At 37.0% G+C, this 24037-nt stretch overlaps 1 protein-coding gene across 3 annotated transcripts in view; it reads left to right on the forward strand.

Annotated features, from left to right (window-relative positions):
• Positions 1-24037, forward strand: part of AGMO (alkylglycerol monooxygenase) — a 371384-nt gene that overhangs the window by 201845 nt on the left and 145502 nt on the right. For all 3 annotated transcript variants that reach the window (XM_046020060.1, XM_046020059.1, XM_046020061.1), the window contains 2 exons: positions 3995-4077; positions 23295-23400. In XM_046020060.1, coding sequence (XP_045876016.1) covers positions 3995-4077; positions 23295-23400 — 189 coding nt within the window. The remainder of the gene's footprint in view (positions 1-3994; positions 4078-23294; positions 23401-24037) is intronic.

The raw sequence follows: 24037 nt of genomic DNA on the forward strand, positions 1-24037 counted from the left end.
GATCCTAATCTTTTGATACCAGTTGAGACCTGATTTGTGACCCAGGATGTGATCTATTCTGGAGAAGGTTCCATGTGCACTAGAGAAGAATGTGTATTCTGTTGCTTTGGGATGAAATGTTCTGAATATATCTGTGATGTCCATCTGGTCCAGTGTGTCATTTAAGGTCTTTATTTTCTTGTTGATCTTTTGCTTGGATGATCTGTCCATTCAGTGAGGGGAGCGTTAAAGTCCCCTACTATTATTGTATTATTATTGATGTGTTTCTTTGATTTTGTTATGAATTGGTTTATATAGTTGGCTGCTCCCACGTTAGGGGCATAGATATTTAAAATTGTTAGATCTTCTTGTTGGACAGACCCTTTGAGTATCATATAGTGTCCTTCCTCATCTCTTATTATAGTCTGTGGCTTAAAATCTAATTGATCTGATATAAGGATTGCCACCCCAGCTTTCTTCTGATGCCCATTAGCATGGTAAATTGTTTTCCACCCCCTCACTTTAAATCTGGAGGTGTCTTCGCGTCTAAAATGAGTTTCTTGTAGGCAACATACTGATGGGTTTTGTTTTTTTATCCATTCTGATACCCTGTGTCTTTTGATTGGGGCATTTAGCCCATTAACATTCAGGGTAACTATTGAGAGATATGAATTTAGTGCCATTATTAGCCTATAAGATGAATGTTACTGTATATTGTCTCTGTATCTTTCTGATCTACTACTTTTAGGCTCTCTCTTTGCTTAGAGGACCCCTTTCAATATTTCCTGTAGAGCTGGTTTGGTGTTTGCAAATTCTTTCAGTTTTTGTTTGTCCTGGAAGCTTTTTATCTCTCCTTCTATTTTCAATGATAGCCTAGCTGGATAGAGTATTCTTGGCTGCATGTTTTTCTCGTTTAGTGCTCTGAATATATCATGCCAGCTCTTTCTGGCCTGCCAGGTCTCTGTGGATAAGTCTGCCGCCAATCTAATATTTTTACCATTGTATGTTATAGACTTCTTTTCCCGGGCTGCTTTCAGGATTTTCTCTTTGTCACTAAGACTTGTAAATTTTACTATTAGGTGACGGGGTGTGGACCTATTCTTGTTGATTTTGAGGGGGTTTCTCTGCATCTCCTGGATTTTGATGCTTGTTCCCTTTGCCATATTAGGGAAATTCTCTCCAATAATTCTCTCCAATAGACCTTCTGCTCCCCTCTCTCTTTCTTCTTCTTCTGGAATCCCAATTATTCTAATGTTGTTACGTCTGATGGTGTCACTTATCTCTCAAATTCTCCCCTCGTGGTCCAATAGCTGTTTATCCCTCTTTTGCTCGGCTTCTTTATTCTCTGTCATTTGGTCTTCTATATCACTAATTCTTTCTTCTGCCTCATTGATCCTAGCAGTGAGAGCCTCCATTTTTTATTGCACCTCATTAATAGCTTTTTTTATTTCAACTTGGTTAGATTTTAGTTCTTTTATTTCTCCAGAAAGGGCTTTTATATCTCCAGAGAGGGTTTCTCTAATATCTTCCATGCCTTTCTCGAGCCCAGCTAGAATGTTCAGAATCATCATTCTGAACTCTTGATCTGACATATTACCAATGTCAGTGTTGATTAGGTCCCTAGCCTTCAGTACTGCCTCTTGTTCTTTTTTTGTGTGTGATTTTTTCCGCCTTGTCATTTTGTCCAGATAAGAGGATATGAAGGATCAAATAAAATACTAAAAGGGTGGCAAAGACCCCAGAAAAATGTGCTTTAACCAAATCAGAAGAAACCCCAAATTGTGGGGGGGGAGAAAGGCGATAAAAAGAGGTTCAGAAAAAAAAAGAAAAAAATTAAAAAAAAATAAAGAAAAAATATATATATTTAGATAAACTAGTCAAAAAACGTTAAAAAAGAAAAGGGTAAAACTTTTAAAAAATTTAGCAGAAGAAGAAAAAAGAAGAAAAGAAAAAAAAATTGAAAAAAGAAAAAAAATTGAATTAGCTGCAAGACTAAAGAATCATGGGGAGAAAGCCATGAGTTCCATGCTTTGCTTTCTCTTCCTCTGGAATTGCGCTGCCATCTTAGGAATTGAACCTGCTTTCCTTGATAGATGAACTTTGTCCTGGCTGGATATTTTGTTGATCTTCTGGGGGAGGGGCCTGTTGTAGTGACTCTCAAGTGTCTTTGCCCGAGGCGAGATTGCACCGCCCTTACCGGGGGCCGGACTAAGTAATTGGCTCAGGTTCGCTTTTGGAAGCTTCTGTTCCCTGAATGCTTTCCGTAGAGTTCCGGAGGACGGGAATGAAAATGGCGGCCTCCCAGTCTCCGGCCCAGAGGAGCCGAGAGCCCGGGGCCCCACTCCTCAGTGCGCCCCCAGAGGACAGCACCCAATCACTCCCGTATCCCCAGCCTCCAGCCGCGCTCCGAGCTCACCCAGCCCGCGACCTGTTCAAGGTAACCCCGAGCTGAGAGCTCAGTCCTTGGCTCTGTCTCTGTAGCCGGCTTTTCTGTTCTAATACCTGCGAGCTCTGCGACACTCCGACACCCCCGATCCTTCTGTGACCCTGCGGGACCTGGGGCCACGCTGACCCCGCATGGGCTTCACCCCAGTTTAGCCTCTGGAGCAACGTCCCTCAGTGGAACAGACTTTTAAAAGTCCTGATTTTGTGCTCCGTTCCTCCGCCGCTTGCCGGGAGCCGGCCCCTCCCCCCGCGGTCTATCTTCCTGTCGTTTTAGATTCACTTCTCCGCCAGTCCTACCTTTCAGAAAGTGGTTGATTTTCTGTTTCTAGAATTGCTGTTCTTCTTCTCTTCAATCTCCTGTTGGATTTGTAGGTGTTTGCAATGTTTAGATAAGCTATCGGGCTGATCTCCTGCTACCTGATGTAGTCTCAGCCTGCTACTTCTCCACCATCATGACTCCTCCTCACGTCTTTTTATTTTATTAAAAGCACAGAGAAAGTGTGTTTGCATCATGTATTTTAGCCACTTTGTTATATCACACTTAAGGAGAATACTCTTTCTGTAGGGGAATCACTCAGGGGGATACGTATCCAACTTCTTGCTTTACTGATCCACTTTTAAACTAAAACAGTATTCAACTGACCCTATATAGTAGCTATGTAACCTCGGCTTTGATTGCTGCCCCTTTCTGCTATAAGTTTATTGCTCAGATTTAGCCACCATTGTCACATTTTGAGGTCAAGAAGGTATATTTTGATTTTCAGAGGCATCATTTATTTCTGTTGATGATGGAAAAGTTGCTTAATCCTTTCATTCCTGGTTTGTTTTTTCATACATGAAGCAGATATAATGATACCTTATCTGTAAGGTTGTAGGGACTATAAAAAGAATTGAAGCATATGAAACACGTAACATGGAAGCTATAAAAGAGTAGATGGTCAGTAAACATGATTATTAAATTTTGACATATAAACAAAACACATAATTTATAATTATGTTGAAGATATGTTATCCTGTTACAATAATTCAAAGATAACTTTTGACATGTACATATGAATCTATAGATTTCACCAAATATGAGTATGTATTTGTACAGTATGTTCCATTTATGTGTTTGCACTCATAAACACATTCTCCTTTAAATACTTTCTGTATTAAAAACAGCTTTGGGCTTGAAATCACAAAGAATTGGTAATATTAAAAATAGCTATTGGAATGTGCTATTTATTCATAAAAATGTAAGTGATTCCTCCATATGTGGGGACATAGGTGTTTCAAAGAATTATGAAAGTCAAAACTATAATGAGAATTTTTAGAAAGAACACTTTAAATAAAATATCTCTTTGGAAGTATCTAATTCATTCTCCAAGTGTCCAGCGAGATAATTAAATGACATTAGGAAAACCAAAATGTCCTCTCTGTATTTATTTACCCTTCTTGAAAAATGTCAGTGACAAATGGTGTAATATAAAATAAAACTGGAGGCTAATTTTCTTAACAGCTTTAAATTCTGATATTCTTTTTAAGAACTCTCCTAAAGAATTTATTGATCTCTATGTTTCCTTGACAGGCAGTGTCACAGGTCACACTCCTTCTGAGGGTTTGCTTCATTATCCTGACATTAACCTCCATTGGATTTCTTCTGGATCAAAGGTAAGAAGTGAAATTCTTTCATTTTATGTAATTTTATAAATGTTTTAAAAGTATATGTGAAACTCTGATATTCATCAAAGATTTCTTATTAAAAAGTGAAGTTGAAACTATAATTTCACAATATTTTAAATTAAATAGAGTGACAGTTTATCTGATTTTTGAAATCGAGGGTGCATTTTAAATCTAAGCCTTTTAAATGCCATTTAGGTTTTCAAGGTTATTAAAGAAAACCTATAAATGTAATGAGTGATTTGGCAAAACAACCATAACTCTGAGTGCTTAATAAAATATGAAACATATTTGAGTACTTTTCTTTTGCCATTGAATACTTCACAATATATGCCAGAATGTATGTACTGTGTGCTTAAAGTTTATGTCCTTTCCCTCACACAGCATATTTAAAGAAACTTGTATTCCCCAGTACTACCCCAGCCAGAAAATACATTCACCTGCACAATTTTAAAATGCTTTTATGGCAGGAAGTATATGGAAAAATAGCTACTCACTATTGCTTAGTATTTATCAATCATTAATATTAATACCAATACCAATATTTATGCACTTAATATGTGCATGGAATATGTTATTCATTCTTACAACAATGCTCTGAGATAAGAATTACTATAAAGCCCATTTTACAGATGAAGAAAGTGAGACAGACAGACAGTGAAAAATAGAACATAACACAAACCCAAGCAGTGTGACTCCTGAATTCACATATTATAGAATTTACAAATATTGTAGCTTTGTGAAAAACTGTAAAAAATTAAGTCATTCTTAAGATTTTATCTTTGTTATCGTATAATTGTTCATCAGGTAGGTAACCAGTAGCATTCCTCTTGGGAAATTGTACAAATGAAAGTCTAGAAAACATACACTTAATTTATATCAATGGTATGTCATTTTCCCAAAGAAAGCTTAATGGATGTTCTGAAATAGCAGCAGATTCTGGAATTTTATCAGGATCCAAATCATCAAGTCAGAAATGAACATTAGCTTATTTAGTTAGTTAATAGAACTGTTTAGAATAGGCACACCCTATAAACACTTGGTGTAGAGTGATGCATCTGGTGCCATTTCACATAATTGTAAGTAAACAGTGTGTAGAACTTGAAACTTAACTTTCTCCAGTACTTTAAGAGTTGTGTTTATTACTTATTTTGTTTGGCTCTCTATCCCTACTTTTCTAGACTAAAAATAAAGTTCATACTGAGCCATAAAAAGAGAAAATGGAAAAATGAATCACAGGTCCCTCTGCAATTATTACCCAGATCTAGAGAATCAGGATCTCACATTTTAAAGATTGCAGTTCTATTGGTTGCATACACTTACAGAAAGTAGCAATAAGCTAATAGCAATAGTATAGTTTCATTTTCTTAATGAAGATTTTTTTTGTCCCCATGCATACAGATAAACAGGCCAAAAAGCAGGCTATCAATTTTGTCATAATGTATCTTATGGTATTTTAAATCAATCTTATTGTATATAATTAGTTTAAAATCTAAACTGCCTCTGGCCTTATTTGGAAGCTCATACTGAGATATAGATAAGTCATTCCAATCCAGTGCAGTAGAAGTCAAAAGAGAATGGAATGTTGTTTTTATAGTGCTGAAAGAAAAATTATAGCCAACCTATAATATTATATAGCAAAAATAAAGGTGAAGTAAAAGTTACTGATACAGACTTCTACAGCAAGCTTCACATTTGATAGTGAAATGTTGAAAATTTCCTTCTAAAGTTGAAAATGAGTTGGATATGCTTATTATTTAACATTTTGCCACAAATAATCAATGGAGAAGGGAAAGAAAAAGAAATAAAAGGCATAAGGATTTGAAAGAAATTAATAGATCAATTACAAAATTAGTTTATATTAATTAATAAATATAACTAATGAATTAATGAAAAAATCCAAAGAATCTATTGGAAAATTATTCAAATTAATAGATGAATTTGGGAAAAATTTTAGAGAAATGGCTATCAACTACATTTTTATGCACTAGCAAATAAAAAACTATATGCAATTGCAAAATACATTAAAAAGTAAGAAAAAACAATCCTAAAAAAATGAATAGACTGTGGGAATGTGGCAGCAGATTAAGAAGACCCTAGGCTCACTTTGTCTAAGAAATACAACAAGTTAACTATCAAATCATCCTAAATATCCCAGAAATCAACCTGATGTCTGGCAGAACAAACTCTACAAATAAAGGTAGAGAAGAGGCCTCGTAGAAGGTAGGAAATGCAAAGATGCAGTTTAGAAGAAAAATGGTTGCTGACCCCTGTAGTGGGGAGGGAAAAGTCATGGAAGAGAAGGGTGAGAGACAAACTAACACACAGGGGAGTGCATAGGGAAAATAAATCCCATAGCAATTGGCTTGGAAACTGAGAGGGGCCAAATTTTATGTTAAAGCAAGGAAAGGGACTTAAAGCATAGACTTCTAAAGATCAGCAAGCTTGATTCAATGAGAAGCCTGGGACATTGGTGCTGCTCTTTGGAAAAAAAGTAGGGCTAACAGCCTGGAAACAGCAACCGGAAAATTGCCTGGGGCACACAGTGAGGAGGTTATTTGTGTCCCAGACAGGCAGCATCCTTGGAGAGACCCACTGGGAGCAAAGAAACTGTCAGGTGCCATTTCCCTCCATTGCCCCTCAGCATAAGAAAAGGGCCACCTGTGAGAAGCAAGGACACTGGTTTTCCAACTTATTTAAACCAAGCCCTACCCTCCATGCTGTAGTGAGCCCCTCCTTCCAGCCTAGGTTTCCCCTGTCCCAGTGCTGTGGGCCCTCTGCATAGAAGCCCAGCCAAAACCCCTACTCATACTATATCTCCCAGCCAGAGAGTTTTGTGACATCTCAGTTCTGGTGACATTGCTCACAGGTCTTAACCTCCCAAGCACACTAGAGCACACCTGGTTAAAATGCACCACATTCAGGCCAGGGACCATACACTGCCTATAACAGGCAAAGAAAACCTCTATAGATGACTGGCCTGAAAGATAAAATGCCTAGAACAAAACAGCAGAGCACACGCAGCACACACTGGAGATACTTCTGGAAGTACTAGGCCCTAGAGAACAAGGGACACTACATGGAAGGGCACTACAGGATCCCCACTTTGTAAGCCCATTACCCTCAAGAACAGGAGACATAGCTGACTTCCTTAAAAAAGAGAAATAGGCACAGAGACTTAGAAAAATGAGAAGACAGAAAAATTTGTCCCAAATGAAAGAAAAAGACAAGGCCATGGCCAGAGATCTAAGTGAAACAGATATAAATATCATGGCTGATGGGGTATTTAAAACAATGATCATAATGTTACTTGCTGGACCTGAGAAAAGAGTGGAAGACACAACAGAAAAAAGAACCAGTCAGAGATGAAGAGTACAATAAATGAGATTAGGAACATGCGTGATGGAATGAACAGCAGTCTGGAAGAAGCAGAAGAACAAGACCTTAAAGACAGAATAATAGAAAGTAATCAAGCTGGTGCTCACTTCTGCAACACATATAGAAAGTAATCAATCTGAACAAAGAGAGAAAAAACTATGCAAAAGGAATTTAGACTTAGGGAACTCAGTGACTTCATCAAATGTAATAACACTAGCATTTTAGGAGTCCCAGAAGATAAAGGAAAGGAGGCAGAAAATGTATTTGAAGAGAAAATAATCTGAAAACTTCCCTAATCTGGGAAAGGAAAGAGATATCCAGATGCAAGAGGCACAGAGAACTCCCAGAAACAACAAAAGCAGATCCACACCAAGACATATAATTAAAATGGCAAAATGTAGTGGTAAAGAAATCATGTAAAAGCAACAAGAAAAAAGATAGTTACATACAAGGGAAACCCCATTAGACTATCAGCAGATTTTTCAGCAGAAACTTTCCAAGCCAGAAGGGAGTCACATGATATATTCAAAGTGCTGAATGGGAAAAATCCACAGCTGAGAATAATCTATCCAGAAAGGTTATCATTCAGAATAGAAGGAGAAATAAAGAGTTCCTCAGACAAACAAAAACTAAAGAAGTTCATGACCTCTAAACCATCCCTGCAAGAAATATTAAAGCGGACTCTCTGAGTGGAAAGTAAAGACCAACAGTGACAGTACTAACATAGGAAACATGAAACTGGCAAAAATGAATATTTTTGTAAAATATCAGACAAGGATCACACATACACACACACACACACACACACACACACACACAGAGGATATAAAATATGCCACCAAATACTTAAAACATTGGGAGGAGAGGAGTAAGGAAAGAATGGGTTCAAAGTAAAATGACCATCACCTTGACACAGATGACATAATATGTAAAAGAAATTATATACACGGTATGTATGGTAACCACAAATCAAAAATCACTAATAAATATGTAAAGAATAAAAAGAAAGAGATCAAAATATATCAATAAAGAAAACTGGCAAACCATTAAATAAGACAAGAAAGGATCAGAGAAAATCTTCAGAAAAAAACACAAAATAGGTAATAAAATGGCAATAAATATATATCTGTCAGTAATTACTTAAATTTAAAAGGACTAAACACTCCAGGCAATAGACATAGAATGACAAAATAGTGACAAAATAGATATTTTTTTTATTTTTTTAAAGATTTTATTTATTTATTCGACAGACAGAGATCACAAGTAGGCAGAGAGAGAGAGAGAGAGGAGGAAGCAGGCTCTCTGCTGAGCAGAGAGCCCCATGTGGGTCTCTATCCCAGGACTCCCGGATCATGACCCGAACCGAAGGCAGAGGCTTTAACCCACTGAGCCACCCAGATGCTCGGACAAAATAGATTTTTTTTTTAAGATTTATTTATTTATTTATTTGACAGAGAGAGAGAGAGAGATCACAAGTAGGCAGAGAGGCAGGCAAAGAGAGAGGAGGAAGCAGGCTCCCTGCGGAGCAGAGAGCCCAATGTGGGGCTTGATCCCAGGACCCTGAGATCATGACCTGAGCTGAAGGCAGCGGCTTAATCCACTGAGACACTCAGGCGCCCCCAAAATAGATTTTTAAAAGAGAGACTCATCTGTAGGCTATTTAGAAGAGACTAATATCTGTCTGAAAAACACCTGAAAATGGAAGTGAAGAAATGGAGATACATTTATCCTACAAATGAGTGTCAAAGGAAACCCTAAGTAGCCATACTTGTTCTGGAGAAAATAGACTTTAAATCAAGATTTTAACAAGAGACAAAGAAGGGCCCTATATAATGAAAAAGGAGACAATCCAACAAGAGATAACAATCGTAAATACTTATGCACCCAACATGAGGGCACCCAAATACGTAATACAGTTAATAAAGGAACTAATTGATAAGAATATAATTATAGTAGGGGATTTTAATACCCCCACTTACATCAATAGGTCATCTAAGTTGAAAATCAATTGAAACAGTGGCTTTGAATGACACACTGGACCAGATGGGTTTAACAGATGTATTCAAAACATTCTATCCTAAAACAGTACAATACACATTCTTTTCAAGTGCACATGGAGCATTCTCTATAATAGATCACATATTAGGCCACAAAACAAGCCACAAAACACTGAAAAAGATTAAAGCCATATCTTTTCTGACCACAATGCTATGAAACTAAAAGTGAACCACAAACCAAAAAAAAAAAAAAAAAAAAATCGTAAAAGTACACAAATAAGAGGAGTCAAGATGGCGGAGAAGGTGCAGGCTGAGACTACATCAGGTAGCAGGAGATCAGCTAGACAGCTTATCTAAACATTGCAAACACCTACAAATCCAACGGAAGATCGAAGAGAAGAAGAACAGCAATTCTAGAAACAGAAAATCAACCACTTTCTGAAAGGTAGGACTGGTGGGGAAGTGAATCCAAAACGATGGGAAGATAGACCGTGGGGGGAGGGGCCGGCTCCTGGAAAGCGGCGGAGGAACGGAGCACAAAATCAGGACTTTTAAAAGTCTGTTCCACTGAGGGACATTGCTCCAGAGGCTAAACTGGGGTGAAGCCCACGCGGGGTCAGCGTGGCCCCAGGTCCCGCAGGGTCACAGAAGGATCAGGAGGGTCAGAGTGTCGCAGAGCTCGCAGGTATTAGAATGGGGAAGGCGGCTATAGAGACAGAGCCAAGGACTGAGCTCTCAGCTCGGTGTTACCTTGAACAGGTCGCGGGCTGGGTGAGCTCGGAGCGTGGCTGGAGGCTGGGGATACGGGAGTGATTGGGCGCTGTTCTCTGGGGGCGCACTGAGGAGTGGGGCCCCAAGCTCTCAGCTCCTCCCAGCCGGAGACTGGGAGGCTGCCATTTTCATTCCCGTCCTCCAGAACTCTACGGAAAGCGTTCAGGGGAAAAAAGCTCCCAAAAGCGAACCCGAGCGGATTACTTAGTCCGGCCCCTGGTAAAGGCAGTGCAATAACGCCTCGGGCAAAGACACTTGAGAGTCACTACAACAGGCCCCTCCCCCAGAAGATCAACAAAAAATCCAGCCAGGACAAAGTTCATCTACCAAGGAAAGCAGGTTCAATACCTAGGACAACAGCGCAATTCCAGAGGAGGAGAAAGCAAAGCACGGAACTCATGGCTTTCTCCCCATGATTCTTTAGTCTTGGGGTTAATTTAATTTTTTTTTCAATTTTTTTTCTTTCTTTTTTCTTCTCCTGCTAAATTTTTTAAACTTTTACCCTTTTCTTTTTTAACGTTTTTAAACTAGTTTATCTAATATATATATATATATATATATATATATATATATATATATTCTTTCTTCTTTATATTTTTTCTTTATTTTCTTTTTTTAATTTTTTTTCTTTTTTTTCTGAACCTCTTTTTATCCCCTTTCTCCCCCCCACGATTTGGGGTCTCTTCTGATTTGGTTAAAGCGCATTTTTCTGGGGTCTTTGCCACCCTTTTAGTATTTTACTTGCTCCTATATATACTCTTATCTGGACAAAATGACAAGGCGGAAAAATTCACCACAAAAAAAAGAACAAGAGGCAGTACCGAAGGCTAGGGACCTAATCAATACAGACATTGGTAATATGTCAGATCTAGAGTTCAGAATGACAATTCTGAAGGTTCTAGCCGGGCTCGAGAAAGGCATGGAAGATATTAGAGAAACCCTCTCTGGAGATATAAAAGCCCTTTCTGGAGAAATAAAAGAACTAAAATCTAACCAAGTTGAAATCAAAAAAGCTATTAATGAGGTTCAATAAAAAATGGAGGCTCTCACTGCTAGGATCAATGAGGCAGAAGAAAGAATTAGTGATATAGAAGACCGAACGACAGAGAATAAAGAAGCTGAGCAAAAGAGGGACAAACAGCTACTGACCACAAGGGGAGAATTCGAGAGATAAGTGACACCATCAGACGTAACAACATTAGAATAATTGGGATTCCAGAAGAAGAAGAAAGAGAGAGGGGAGCAGAAGGTCTATTGGAGAGAATTATTGGAGAGAATTTCCCTAATATGGCAAAGGGAACAAGCATCAAAATCCAGGAGGTGCAGAGAAACCCCCTCAAAATCAACAAGAATAGGTCCACGCCCCGTCACCTAATAGTAAAATTTACAAGTCTTAGTGACAAAGAGAAAATCCTGAAAGCAGCCCGGGAAAAGAAGTCTGTAACATACAATGGTAAAAATATTAGATTGGCGGCAGACTTATCCACAGAGACCTGGCAGGCCAGAAAGAGCTGGCATGATATATTCAGAGCACTAAACGAGAAAAACATGCAGCCAAGAATACTCTATCCAGCTAGGCTATCATTGAAAATAGAAGGAGAGATAAAAAGCTTCCAGGACAAACAAAAACTGAAAGAATTTGCAAACACCAAACCAGCTCTACAGGAAATATTGAAAGGGGTCCTCTAAGCAAAGAGAGAGCCTAAAAGTAGTAGATCAGAAAGGTACAGAGACAATATACGGTAACAGTCACCTTACAGGCAATAGAATGGCACTAAATTCATATCTCTCAATAGTTACCCTGAATGTTAATGGGCTAAATGCCCCAATCAAAAGACACAGGGTATCAGAATGGATAAAAAAACAAAACCCATCAGTATGTTGCCTACAAGAAACTCATTTTAGACGCGAAGACACTTCCAGATTTAAAGTGAGGGGGTGGAGAACAATTTACCATGCTAATGGGCATCAGAAGAAAGCTGGGGTGGCAATCCTTATATCAGATCAATTAGATTTTAAGCCACAGACTATAATAAGAGATGGGGAAGGACACTATATCATACTCAAAGGGTCTGTCCAACAAGAAGATCTAACAGTTTTAAATTTCTATGCCCCTACCGTGGGAGCAGCCAACTATATAAACCAATTCATAACAAAATCAAAGAAACACATCAATAATAATACAATAATAGTAGGGGACTTTAACGCTCCCCTCACTGAAATGGACAGATCATCCAAGCAAAAGATCAACAAGAAAATAAAGACCTTAAATGACACACTGGACCAGATGGACATCACAGATATATTCAGAACATTTCACCCCAAAGCAACAGAATACACATTCTTCTCTAGTGCACATGGAGCATTCTGCAGAATAGATCACATCCTGGGTCCTAAATCAGGTCTCAACCGGTATCAAGAGATTGGGATCATTCCCTGCATATTTTCAGACCCCAATGCTCTGAAGCTAGAACTCAGTCACAAGAGGGAATTTGGAAAGACCCCAAATACATGGAGACTAAACAGCATCCTTCTAAAGAATGAATGGTCAACCAGGAAATTAAGGAAGAATTGAAAAAATTCATGGAAACAAATGATAATGAAAACACAAGGGTTCAAAATCTGTGGGACGCAACAAAGGCAGTCCTGAGAGGAAAACATATAGCGGTACAAGCCTTTCTCAAGAAACAAGAAAGGTCTCAAGTACACAACCTAACCCTACACCTACAGGAGCTGGAGAAAGAACAAGAAAGAAACCCTAAACCCAGCAGGAGAAGAGAAATCATAAAGATCAGAGCAGAAATCAATGAAATAGAAACCAAAAAAAACAATAGAACAAATCAACGAAACTAGGAGCTGGTTCTTCGAAAGAATCAAAAAGATTGATAAACCCCTGGCCAGACTTATCAAAAAGAAAAGAGAAAGGACCCAAATAAATAAAATCATGAATGAAAGAGGAGAGATCACAACTCACACCAAAGAAATACAGACAATTATAAGAACATACTATGAGCAACACTATGCCAACACATTTGACAATCTGGAAGAAATGGATGCATTCCTAGAGACATATAAACTACCACAACTGAACCAGGAAGAAATAGAAAACCTGAATAGGCCCATAACCAGTAAGGAGATTGAAACAGTCATCCAAAATCTCCAAACAAACAAAAGCCCAGGGCTAGACGGCTTCCCAGGGGAATTCTACCAAACATTTAAAGAAGAACTAATTCCTATTCTCCTGAAACTGTTCCAAAAAGTAGGAATGGAAGGAAAACTTCCAAACTCATTTTATGAGGCCAGCATCACCTTGATCCCAAAACCAGACGAGGATCCCACCAAAAAAGAGAACTACAGACCAATATCCTTGATGAACACAGATGCGAAAATTCTCACCAAAATACTAGCCAATAGGATTCAACAGTACATTAAGAGGATTATCCACCACGACCAAGTGGGATTTATTCCAGGGCTGCAAGGTTGGTTCAACATCCACAAATCAATCTATGTGATACAACACATTAATAAAAGAAAGAACAAGAACCATATGATACTCTCAATAGATGCTGAAAAAGCATTTGATAAAGTACAGCATCCCTTCCTGATCAAAACTCTTCAAAGTGTAGGGATAGAGGACACACACCTCAATATTATCAAAGCCATCCATGAAAAACCCACCGCAAATATTCTCAATGGAGAAAAACTGAAAGCTTTTCCGTTAAGGTCAGGAATGTGGCAGGGATGTCCATTATCACCACTGCTATTCAACATAGTACTATAAGTCTTAGCCTCAGTAATCAGACAACAAAAAGAAATTAAAGGCATCCAAATCAGCAAAGAAGAAGTCAAACTATCACTCTTCGCAGATGATATGATACTATGTGTGGAAAACCCAAAAGACTCCACTCCAAAACTGCTAGAACTTGTACAGGAATTCAGTAAAGTGTCAGGATATAAAATCAATGCACAGAAATCAGTTGCATTTCTGTACACCAACAACAAGACAGAAGAAAGAGAAATTAAGGAGTCAATCCCATTTACAATTGCACCCAAAACTATAAGATACCTAGGAATAAACCTAACCAAAGTGGCTAAGAATCTATATGCAGAAAACTATAAAGTACTCATGAAAGAAATTGAGGAAGACACAAAGAAATGGAAAAATGTTCCATGCTCCTGGACTGGAAGAATAAATATTGTGAAAATGTCTATGCTACCTAAAGCAATCTACACATTTAACGCAGTCCCTGTCAAAATACCATCCATTTTTTTCAAAGAAATGGAACAAATAATCCTAAAATTTATATGGAACCAGAAAAGACCTCGAATAGCCAAAGGAATATTGAAAAAGAGAGCCAAAGTTGGTGGCATCACAGTTCCGGACTTCAAGCTCTATTACAAAGCTGTCATCATCAAGACAGCATGGTACTGGCACAAAAACAGACACATAGATCAATGGAAGAGAATAGAGAGCCCAGAAATAGACTCTCAACTCTAGGGTCAACTAATCTTCGACAAAGCAGGAAAGAATGTCCAATGGAAAAAAGACAGCCTCTTCAATAAATGGTGTTGGGAAAATTGGACCACTTCCTTACACCACGCACAAAAATAGACTCAAAATGGATGAAGGACATCAATGTGAGAAAGGATTCCATTAAAATCCTTGAGGAGAACGCAGGCAGCAACCTCTCCGACCTCAACCGCAGCAACATCTTCCTAGGAACATTGGCAAAGGCAAGGGAAGCAAGGGCAAAAATGAACGATTGGGATTTCATCAAGATCAAAAGCTTTTGTGGGGCACCTGGGTGGCTCAGTTGGTTAAGCCTCTGCTTTCAGCTCAGGTCATGATCTCAGGGTTCTGAGATCGAGCCCCACATCGGGCTCTCTCCTCTGCGGACAGCCTGCTTCCTTCTCTCTCTCTCTGCTTTCCTCTCTGCCTCCTTGTGTTCTCTGTCTGTCAAATAAATAAATAAAATTTAAAAGAAAAAAAACTTTCGCACAGCAAAGGAAACAGTTAACAAAACCAAAAGACAACTGACAGAATGGGAGGAGATATTTGCAAACGACATATAAGATAAGGGCTAGTGTCCAAAATCTATGAGGAACTTAGCAAACTCAACACCCAAAGAACAAACAATCCAATCAAGAAATGGGCAGAGGACATGAAAAGACATTTCTGCAAAGAAGACATCCAGATGACCAACAGACACATGAAAAAGTGCTCCACATCGCTTGGCATCAGGGAAATACAAATCAAAACCACAGTGAGATACTACCTCACATCAGTCAGAATGGCTAAAATTAACAAGTCAGGAAATGACAGATGCTGGCAAGGATGTGGAGAAAGCGGAACACTCCTCCACTGTTGGTGGGAATGCAAGCTGGTGCAACCACTCTGGAAAACAGCATGGAGGTTCCTCAAAATGTTGAAAATAGATCTACCCTATGACCCAGCAATTGCACTACTGGGTATTTACCCTAAAGATACAAACGTAGTGATCCAAAGGGGCACGTGCACCCGAGTGTTTATAGCAGCAATGTCTACAATAGACAAACTATGGAAAGAACCTAGATGTCCATCAATTGATGAGTGGATAAAGAAGATGTGGTATATATACACAATGGAATACTATGCAGCCATCAAAAGAAATGAGATCTTGCCATTTGCGACGACGTGGATGGAACTAGAGGGTATCATGCTTAGTGCAATAAGTCAATCGGAGAAAGACAACTATCATATGATCTTCCTGATATGAGGACGTGGAGATGCAACATGGGGGGTTAGGGGGATAGGAGAAGAATAAATGAAACAAGATGGGATTGGGAGGGAGATAAACCATAAGTGACTCTTAATCTCACAAAACAAACTGAGGTTTGCTGGGGGGAGGGGGGGTTGGGAGAGGGGGAGGAGGGTTATGGACATTGGGGAGGGTATGTGCTATGGTGAGTGCTGTGAAGTGTGTAAACCTAGCGAATCACAGACCTGTACCCCTGGGGATAAAAATACATTATATGTTTATAAAAAAAAAAAAAAATTTGGAAGGGGATGCGAACCATAAGTGACTATGGACTCTGAAAAACAACCTGAGGGTTTTGAAGGGTCAGGGGTGGGAGGTTGGGGGAACAGGTGGTGGGTAATGGGGAGGGCACGTTTTGCATGGAGCACTGGGTGTTGTGCAAAAAGAATGAATACTGTTACGCTGAAAAAATAAATAAAATGGAAAAAAATACATTATATGTGTATAAAAAAATAAATAAAAATTTTTTTAAAAAAGTACACAAATACATGAAGATTAAATAACATGTTAATAGACAATGGATAGATGGACCTGAAAATAATAGAAAAAAATAAAAAAGCACATGGAAAGAAATGAAAATGAAAACACAATGGTCTGAAACCTTTGGAATGAAGCAAATGCAATCCTAAGAAAAAAGCTTATAGCAATACAAGCTTACCTCAGGAAGCAAGAAAAATTTCAACTAAACAATTAACACTTAGAAGAGCTAGAAAAGGAACAATGGATAAAGTCTAAAACCAGAAGGGGAAAGGAAATAATAAATATTAGAGCTGAAATAAATGATCTAGAATCTTAAAACTATAAAATAGATCTATGAAACCAGGAGCTGGTTCATTGAAAAATCAATAAAATTTATAAACCTTCACCAGGCTTATCAAGGAAAAAAGAGAAAGGATTCAAGTAAATAAAATTACAAGTGAGAGAGGGGAAATAACAACCAAAACCATAGAAATACAAAAAATTATAAAAGAATATTATGAAAAACTGTATACCAACAAATTGGCCAACCTAGACGAAATAGATAAATTCCTAGAAACATATAGCCTACCAAAATGGAAACAAGAAGAAACAGAAAATGTTTAATAGGCTGATAACCAGAAAAGAAATTAAATCAGTAATCAAAAAAACTCCCACCAATCAAAAGTCCAGGACTAGATGGCTTCTGAGGAGAATTCTAACAAACATTTAATGAAGAGTTAATTCCTATTATTTTCAAACTATTCCAGAAGATAGAGGAGGAAGGAAAGCCTCCCAACTCTTGCTATGAGGCCAGCATTACCCTGATGCCAAAATCAGATAAAGACCCCACCAAAAAAAGAAAACTACAGGCCAATATCTCTGATGAACATAGATTCAAAAATCTTCAACAAAATAATGGAAATTGAATCCAATAATACATTAAAAAGATTGTTGCCTAGGATGAAGTGGGGTTTATTCCTGGGTGGCAGGGGTGGTTCAGTATTCACAAATTGATCAGCGTGATATATCACATCAGTAAGAGAAAGAATAAGAACCATATGATCATTTCAATAGATACAGAAAAAGCATTTGACAAAGTACAACATCTATTCAAGATAAAAACCCTCAATAAGAAAGGAATAGTGGGAACATACCTCAACATCATTAACGTCATATACAGAAGACCCATAGCTATTGTAATCCTCAGTAGAACAAAACAGAGCTTTTCATGTAAGGTCAGAAATAAGACAAGGATGTCTACTCTCACCACTTCTATTCAATATAGTACTGGAAGTCCTAGCCACAGCAATCAGACAACAAAAAGAAATAAAGGCATCCAAATTGGTAAGGAAGAAGTAAAACTTTCTCTATTTGCAGATAATGTAATACTCTATATAGAAAACCCTGGACTCCACCAAAAAATGTATTCAGTAAAGTCACAAGATATAAAATTAATATACAGAAATCTATTGCATTTCTATACACCAATAATGAAGCAGCAGAAAGAAAAATTAGGAAAACAGTCCCATTTACAACTGCATCAAAAATAATAAAGTATGTAGGAATAAACCTAACCAAGAGATGAGAGACCTATATTGTGAAAACTGTAAAACACTGATGAAAGGAACTGAAGATAACACAAAGAAATGGAAAGATATTCTATGCTCATGGATTAGAAAAATTAATATTGTTAAGATGTTGACTCAAAGCAATCTACGCATTCACTGCAATCCCTGTCAGAATACCAACCACTTTTTTTTTAATAGAACTAGAACAAAAAATACTCAAATTTGTATGGAGCCACAAAAAAAAAAAAACCATGAAGAGCCAAAGCAGTCTTGAAAAGCAAAGCTGGGGGCATCACAATTCTGGACTTCATGTTATATTACAAAGCTTTAGTGATCAAAATAGTATGGTACTGGCACAAAAATAGACACATAAATCAATAGAACAGAACAGAAAACCCAGAAATAAGTCTACAATTGTATGGTCAACTATTCTTCAACAAAGCATGAAAGAATATCCAATGGGGGAAAAACAGTCTGTCTCTTCAGTAGATGGTGTTGGAAAAACTGGTCAGCTACACACAAAAGAATGAAACCGGACCACTCTCTTACACCAAAAATAAATTCAAAATAGATTAAAAACCTAAATATAAGACCTGAAACTATAAAAATCCTGGAAGAGAAATCACTTCTCCGACATCGGCCATAGCAACTTTTTCTAGCTCAGTCCCTTGAAGCAAGGGAAGTAATACCAAAAATAAACTGTTAGGACTAAACAAAATAAAAACCTTCTGCACATGGGGGCACCTGGGTGGCTCAGTCGTTAAGCATCTGCCTTCGGCCAGGTCATGATCCCAGGATCCTTGGATCAAGCCCTGCATTGGGCTCCCTGCTAGGCAGGAAGGCTGCTTCCCCCTCCCACTCCCCTGCTTGTGTTCCCTCTGTCTCTCTCTCTCTCTCTCTCTCTGTCAAATAAATAAATAAACAAAATCTTAAAAAAAAAAAGCTTCTGCACGCAAAGGAAATAATCAACAAAACTAAAAGTCACCTATGGACTAGGAGAATATATTTGCAAATGATATATCCAATAAAGGGTTAGTATACAAAATACATAAAGAACTTAAAAATGCAACACTCAAGAAACAAATAATCCAGTTTAAAAATGGGCAGAAGACATGAACAGGTATTTCTCTAAAAACATCCAGATAGCCAACAGACACATGAAAATATGCTTATCATCACTTGTCATCAGGGATATGAGGATCCAAACTACAATGTGATACCACTCATATGTATGTTAACTGAGATTAAAATAAAAACTTAGAATAAATGAGTAAAAAATCTCTTTAAAACATGATCAACCTATTGAAATATTATGAAAAACAACTAAAGAACTAAATAAATGGAGAGATAACTATATCCATAGATTAGAATGCTCAGTATTATAAAGATTATGACTTCTCACCAAATTTATTTACATATTTAATCCAGTTGAAATTAACATTGTAAAAGATTTCTTCCTGGAATTTGGTAGGTTCTTTCTAAGATATATGTATATAGAAATGCAAAGGGCCTACAATAGCCAACACAGTCCTGAGGTTTAAAAAAAAAAAAATGGCAGTAGTTGCTCTGCTGGCTGTCAAGATTTATTATAAAGCTACAGTAATTAGATGTGCTTTACTGGCACAAAGATTAGAGCAGAATTTAGAAACAGAATTCATTTATATATACTTGATTTGTGAAAAAGGTGTCCCTGCAGAGCTGTGGGAAAACGCTGTCTTTTCAATAAATGGTCTTGGAAACATTGGATTTCCACTTAGCAATAAGAAAAATAAACTTGACAAATATTTCATACCATAAAAAGTTAATTCTGGGGTCAGGGCTTATGGATTTAAAAGTGAGTGGAAAACTAATATAGATTCCAACAAATAGCATAATAACATATCTCTATAACCTTAGAGTAGGTAAAAATGCCAAATGGTACACAAAAATCCCTAGTCATAAAGATAAACGTGATTAATTAGACTATAATTAACATTAGGGAAATCAATTCTTCAACAGTTTACTCTCATTAAGACAGTAAAAAAATAAAACCCTCAAATAGAAAATGCCATTTTCAAATTTTGTGAATAGCAAACACCTTTCATCCCAAATGACTAAAAGTATTGACAATCCCTATTGATGAAATGTTCACACACTGAAGGGAGAATTTATATTTTGATACCTAATTTAAAAGACTGAAAATTTCACTAAATTTGAACATATATACCATATTACCTGGTAGTCCAAAGGCATGTAAAAGAATGTTTGGACAGCATTTTTCATGATAAACAAATGCTGCCAACAATCCAAATGTCCTTTATGAGATGAATGGATGCATGGATATTGGTATATTTACACAATGGAATGCTCTACAACAGTGAAAAGAATGAACTGCTACTACGTGCAACATCATAGGTGTATCTCATTAACAAGAGTAAATGAAAGATGCTAGGTACAAAAAGTGGTGTACAATATAATCCCATCTGTTAAGAGTAAAAAAAAAACAATAATTTTTAAGAATTTATGCTAATGTGATAAAATATTAATTTAAAAAGGAGAAAAAGGATATGATTACCACAAAAAGGTAGTTATTACTTCCCAGGTAGAAGGAAGGTGGAAATATTGAGGAGGAAAGAGTTATCTTTGGGGATGCTGATATTGAGTGGTAGTTACAGGATTGTTTATTTGTTGAAAGTCATCAAACTGTGTATTTTTTTAATTGTTTTTTTTTCAGTGTTCCAAAATTCATTCTTTATGCACCTCACCCAGTGCTCCATGCAATACATGCCCTCCTTGATAGCCACCACTAGGCTTACCCAGCCCCGCATCCCCCTCCCCTCTAAAACCCTCAGAGTTCACAGTCTCTCATGCTGCTTCTCCCCCCTCCGATTTCCCCATCTCACTTCTCCTCTCCATCTCCCAATGTCCTCCGTATTATTCCTTATGCTCCACAAGTAAGCAAAATCACGTGATAATTGACTCTCTCTGCTTAATTTATTTAACTCAGCATAATCTCCTCCAGCCCCATCCATGTTGATACAAAAGTTGGGTATTCATCCTTTCTGATGGAGGCATAATACTCCATTGTATATATGGACCATATCTTCTTTATCTATTTGTCCATTGAAAGGCTTCTTGGTTCTTTCCACAGTTTAGCGACTATGGCCATTGTTGCTATGAACATTGGGGTACAGGTGGCCCTTCTTTTTACTACATCTATATCTTTGGGGTAAATACCCAGTAGTGCAATTGCAGGGTCATAGGGAAGCTCTATTTTTAATTTCTTGAGGAATCTCCACACTGTTTTCCAAAGTGGCTGCACCAACTTGCATTCCTACCAAATCAGTAAAAGAAGAGAGAAGAACCACATGGTCCTCTCAGTTGATGCAGAAAAAGCACTTGACAAGATACAGCATCCATTCCTGATTAAAATGATTCAAAGTATAGGGATAGATGGAACATTCCTCAACTTCATAAAATCTATCTATGAAAAATCCTCAGCAAATAATCATCCTCAATGGGTAAAAGCTGACAGCCTTCTCCTTGAGATCAGGAACACGACAAGGATGTCCACTCTCACCACTGTTGTTCAATATAGTACTAGAAGTCCTAGCAATAGCTATCAGACAACAAAAAGAAATAAAAGGTATTCAAATTGGCAAAGAAGAAGTCAAACTCTTTGTCTTCGCAGATGACATGATATTTTATATGGAAAACCCAAAAGACTCCACTCCCAAACTACTAGAACTCATACAGCAATTCAGTAATGTGGCAGGATATAAAATCAATGTACAGAAATCAGTTGCTTTCTTATATACTAACAAACTGCATATTTTTGTTTTATATATTTCTCTATATGTATATTTCATTTCATAATATAAAATATTAAAAAGTAAAGCATAGAACATAATAGAAATTAATTCTGTTTTAAAATAGAATTTTTTTTCTGTTGGAAATTACCCAGATATTGATCAAAAAAAAACTAGTTTATACTAACTATATAGCATTATTTGAGAAGGTAAAAATTTTTAATATTTTATTCACAAGAAGATAAGTCAAATTACTTGAATGCAAACAAATCATAAACTATTACCCTGTTTTACCTGAGTTTAAAGTACTTGATAAAAAGTGTTTGCTTTTTTGTATAAAAATATTATATTCAATTTTAAAGAAATAGCCATAATTAGTAGATGCAGAAAAAATACTTGAGTTAAATAAATATATTACTTTAGATTTTCTTTATGTTTCTCTTTATACCTCTATTTCTAAATTAAGTGAATAATATATCTGTTTTATGACATTAATTCAAGAATATTTTTTTAAAGATTGTATTTATTTATTTGACAGAGAGAGATCACAAGTAAATAGAGAGGCAGGCAGAGAGAGAGGGAAGCAGGCTCCCTGCTGAGCAGAGAGCCCGATGCGGGACTCGATCCCAGGACCCTGAGATCATGACCTGAGCCGAAGGCAGCGGCTTAACCCACTGAGCCACCCAGGCGCCCCTAATCCAAGAATATTTTAATTAGAAAATTCACCTGTCATAACAGTAGTATTTATCTGTTACAAAAATATTTATCCAAGAAAGATGAATATATATGAAGTTTATTTTAAGCTGATAAAGTAGCTATTCATTCCTATTATTACAAGATAATTTATAAATGTTTATCTTTACATGGCATCAAATACTCTTTCAGATACATAAAAAACATGCTTACTTAACTTAGAGTTTGAATTTTAAGAATACCATAAGTACAAAAATATTCATCACAAAATAATTTTTAAAATGTCTATAATTATGCTACCCATCATATTAGGCATAATCACATATTATCCCTTTTCCCAATATTTCAGAAATTGACAATTCATGATATTAGTGTGCCTAACTATATTAGTCCTCCTTACAAGTCTTTTTTTATGTGAATGAAGTATAAAGGTATTAGGTGAGTGATAGGAGTCTTGTTTACTTTAAATCCTAGAAATTTAGTTGTTTAATATTTTATTATGCTTTACCTAACTCATCAAAGCTCAAACTAAGCAGTACATTGATAAAGAACAGATTTTCTTTTAAAAGATGCATTTTATTTCTCAGTTTAATGGCTGTTTTCAAACAGCTTCAGAGGCACATGCTCTTCAAATACATTAAAATTCTGTGTATTCCTTGAGAATTGAAAGAAATGTGTATCACTGTATCAGTTATAACATGTAAACATATGAAGAGCATATTTAAAGCTAATACATGTTAATGACATTTATTTCAGACCTAAGGCGGCTGTTCTGGAAACTTTCCGTTGCTTGGTATTCCTAGTGTTGTATAAATTCGGTCATCTGAAGCCTTTCATTCCCTCTTTGTCATTTGCTTTTGAGGTAAGACGTTTAATGTAGGTTTATAGAATGACATCGCATTTGGGGTTCTTTGATGATGGGATAGTGGAGAACAGTGTAGTATGTCCAGCTTTTGAATGTGATGAATTCTAGTGGTGAGATGCTGTCCACCTACTTTAATCAATAGGTGAACATGAGTGGCTAAGACTTGAGCTTTGAAACCACATTGCCTGAATTTGATTTCTAACTGAGAAACTTACTAGTATTTGTCAGCTTAAATATTATTTGTCTTGCATTCCTTGTCTATAAATGGCTGAAGTACTAAGGTCCATCTAATAGAATTTTGAGGATTAAAGGAGAATCTGCATAAGAGATTTAGCACATTGTGTAACATATAGTACATGCTCAAAATATCAGATGCCATTCTTATCATTTTATGTGAAATGAAAGATCCCATGGATTAATACTTTGGTTTGCCTCAGGATCCAAAAGTCAAGTTTGAGAACAACTGGCATAGAGGCGCAAATAATGTTTGACCTAAAAGTCATGATTATGACTTTTATGATTTTATGATTATGACTTTTATGATTTTATGATTCTTAGACTAATGCTGGCCCTATGACATGAGACTCTGTGCCTCACATTGTTTACCTTAAAATAGGTTTGATGCGAATTAACA

This window comes from Meles meles, chromosome 10 (assembly GCF_922984935.1).
Source record: "Meles meles chromosome 10, mMelMel3.1 paternal haplotype, whole genome shotgun sequence".
Classification (NCBI taxonomy): Eukaryota; Metazoa; Chordata; class Mammalia; order Carnivora; family Mustelidae; genus Meles; species Meles meles.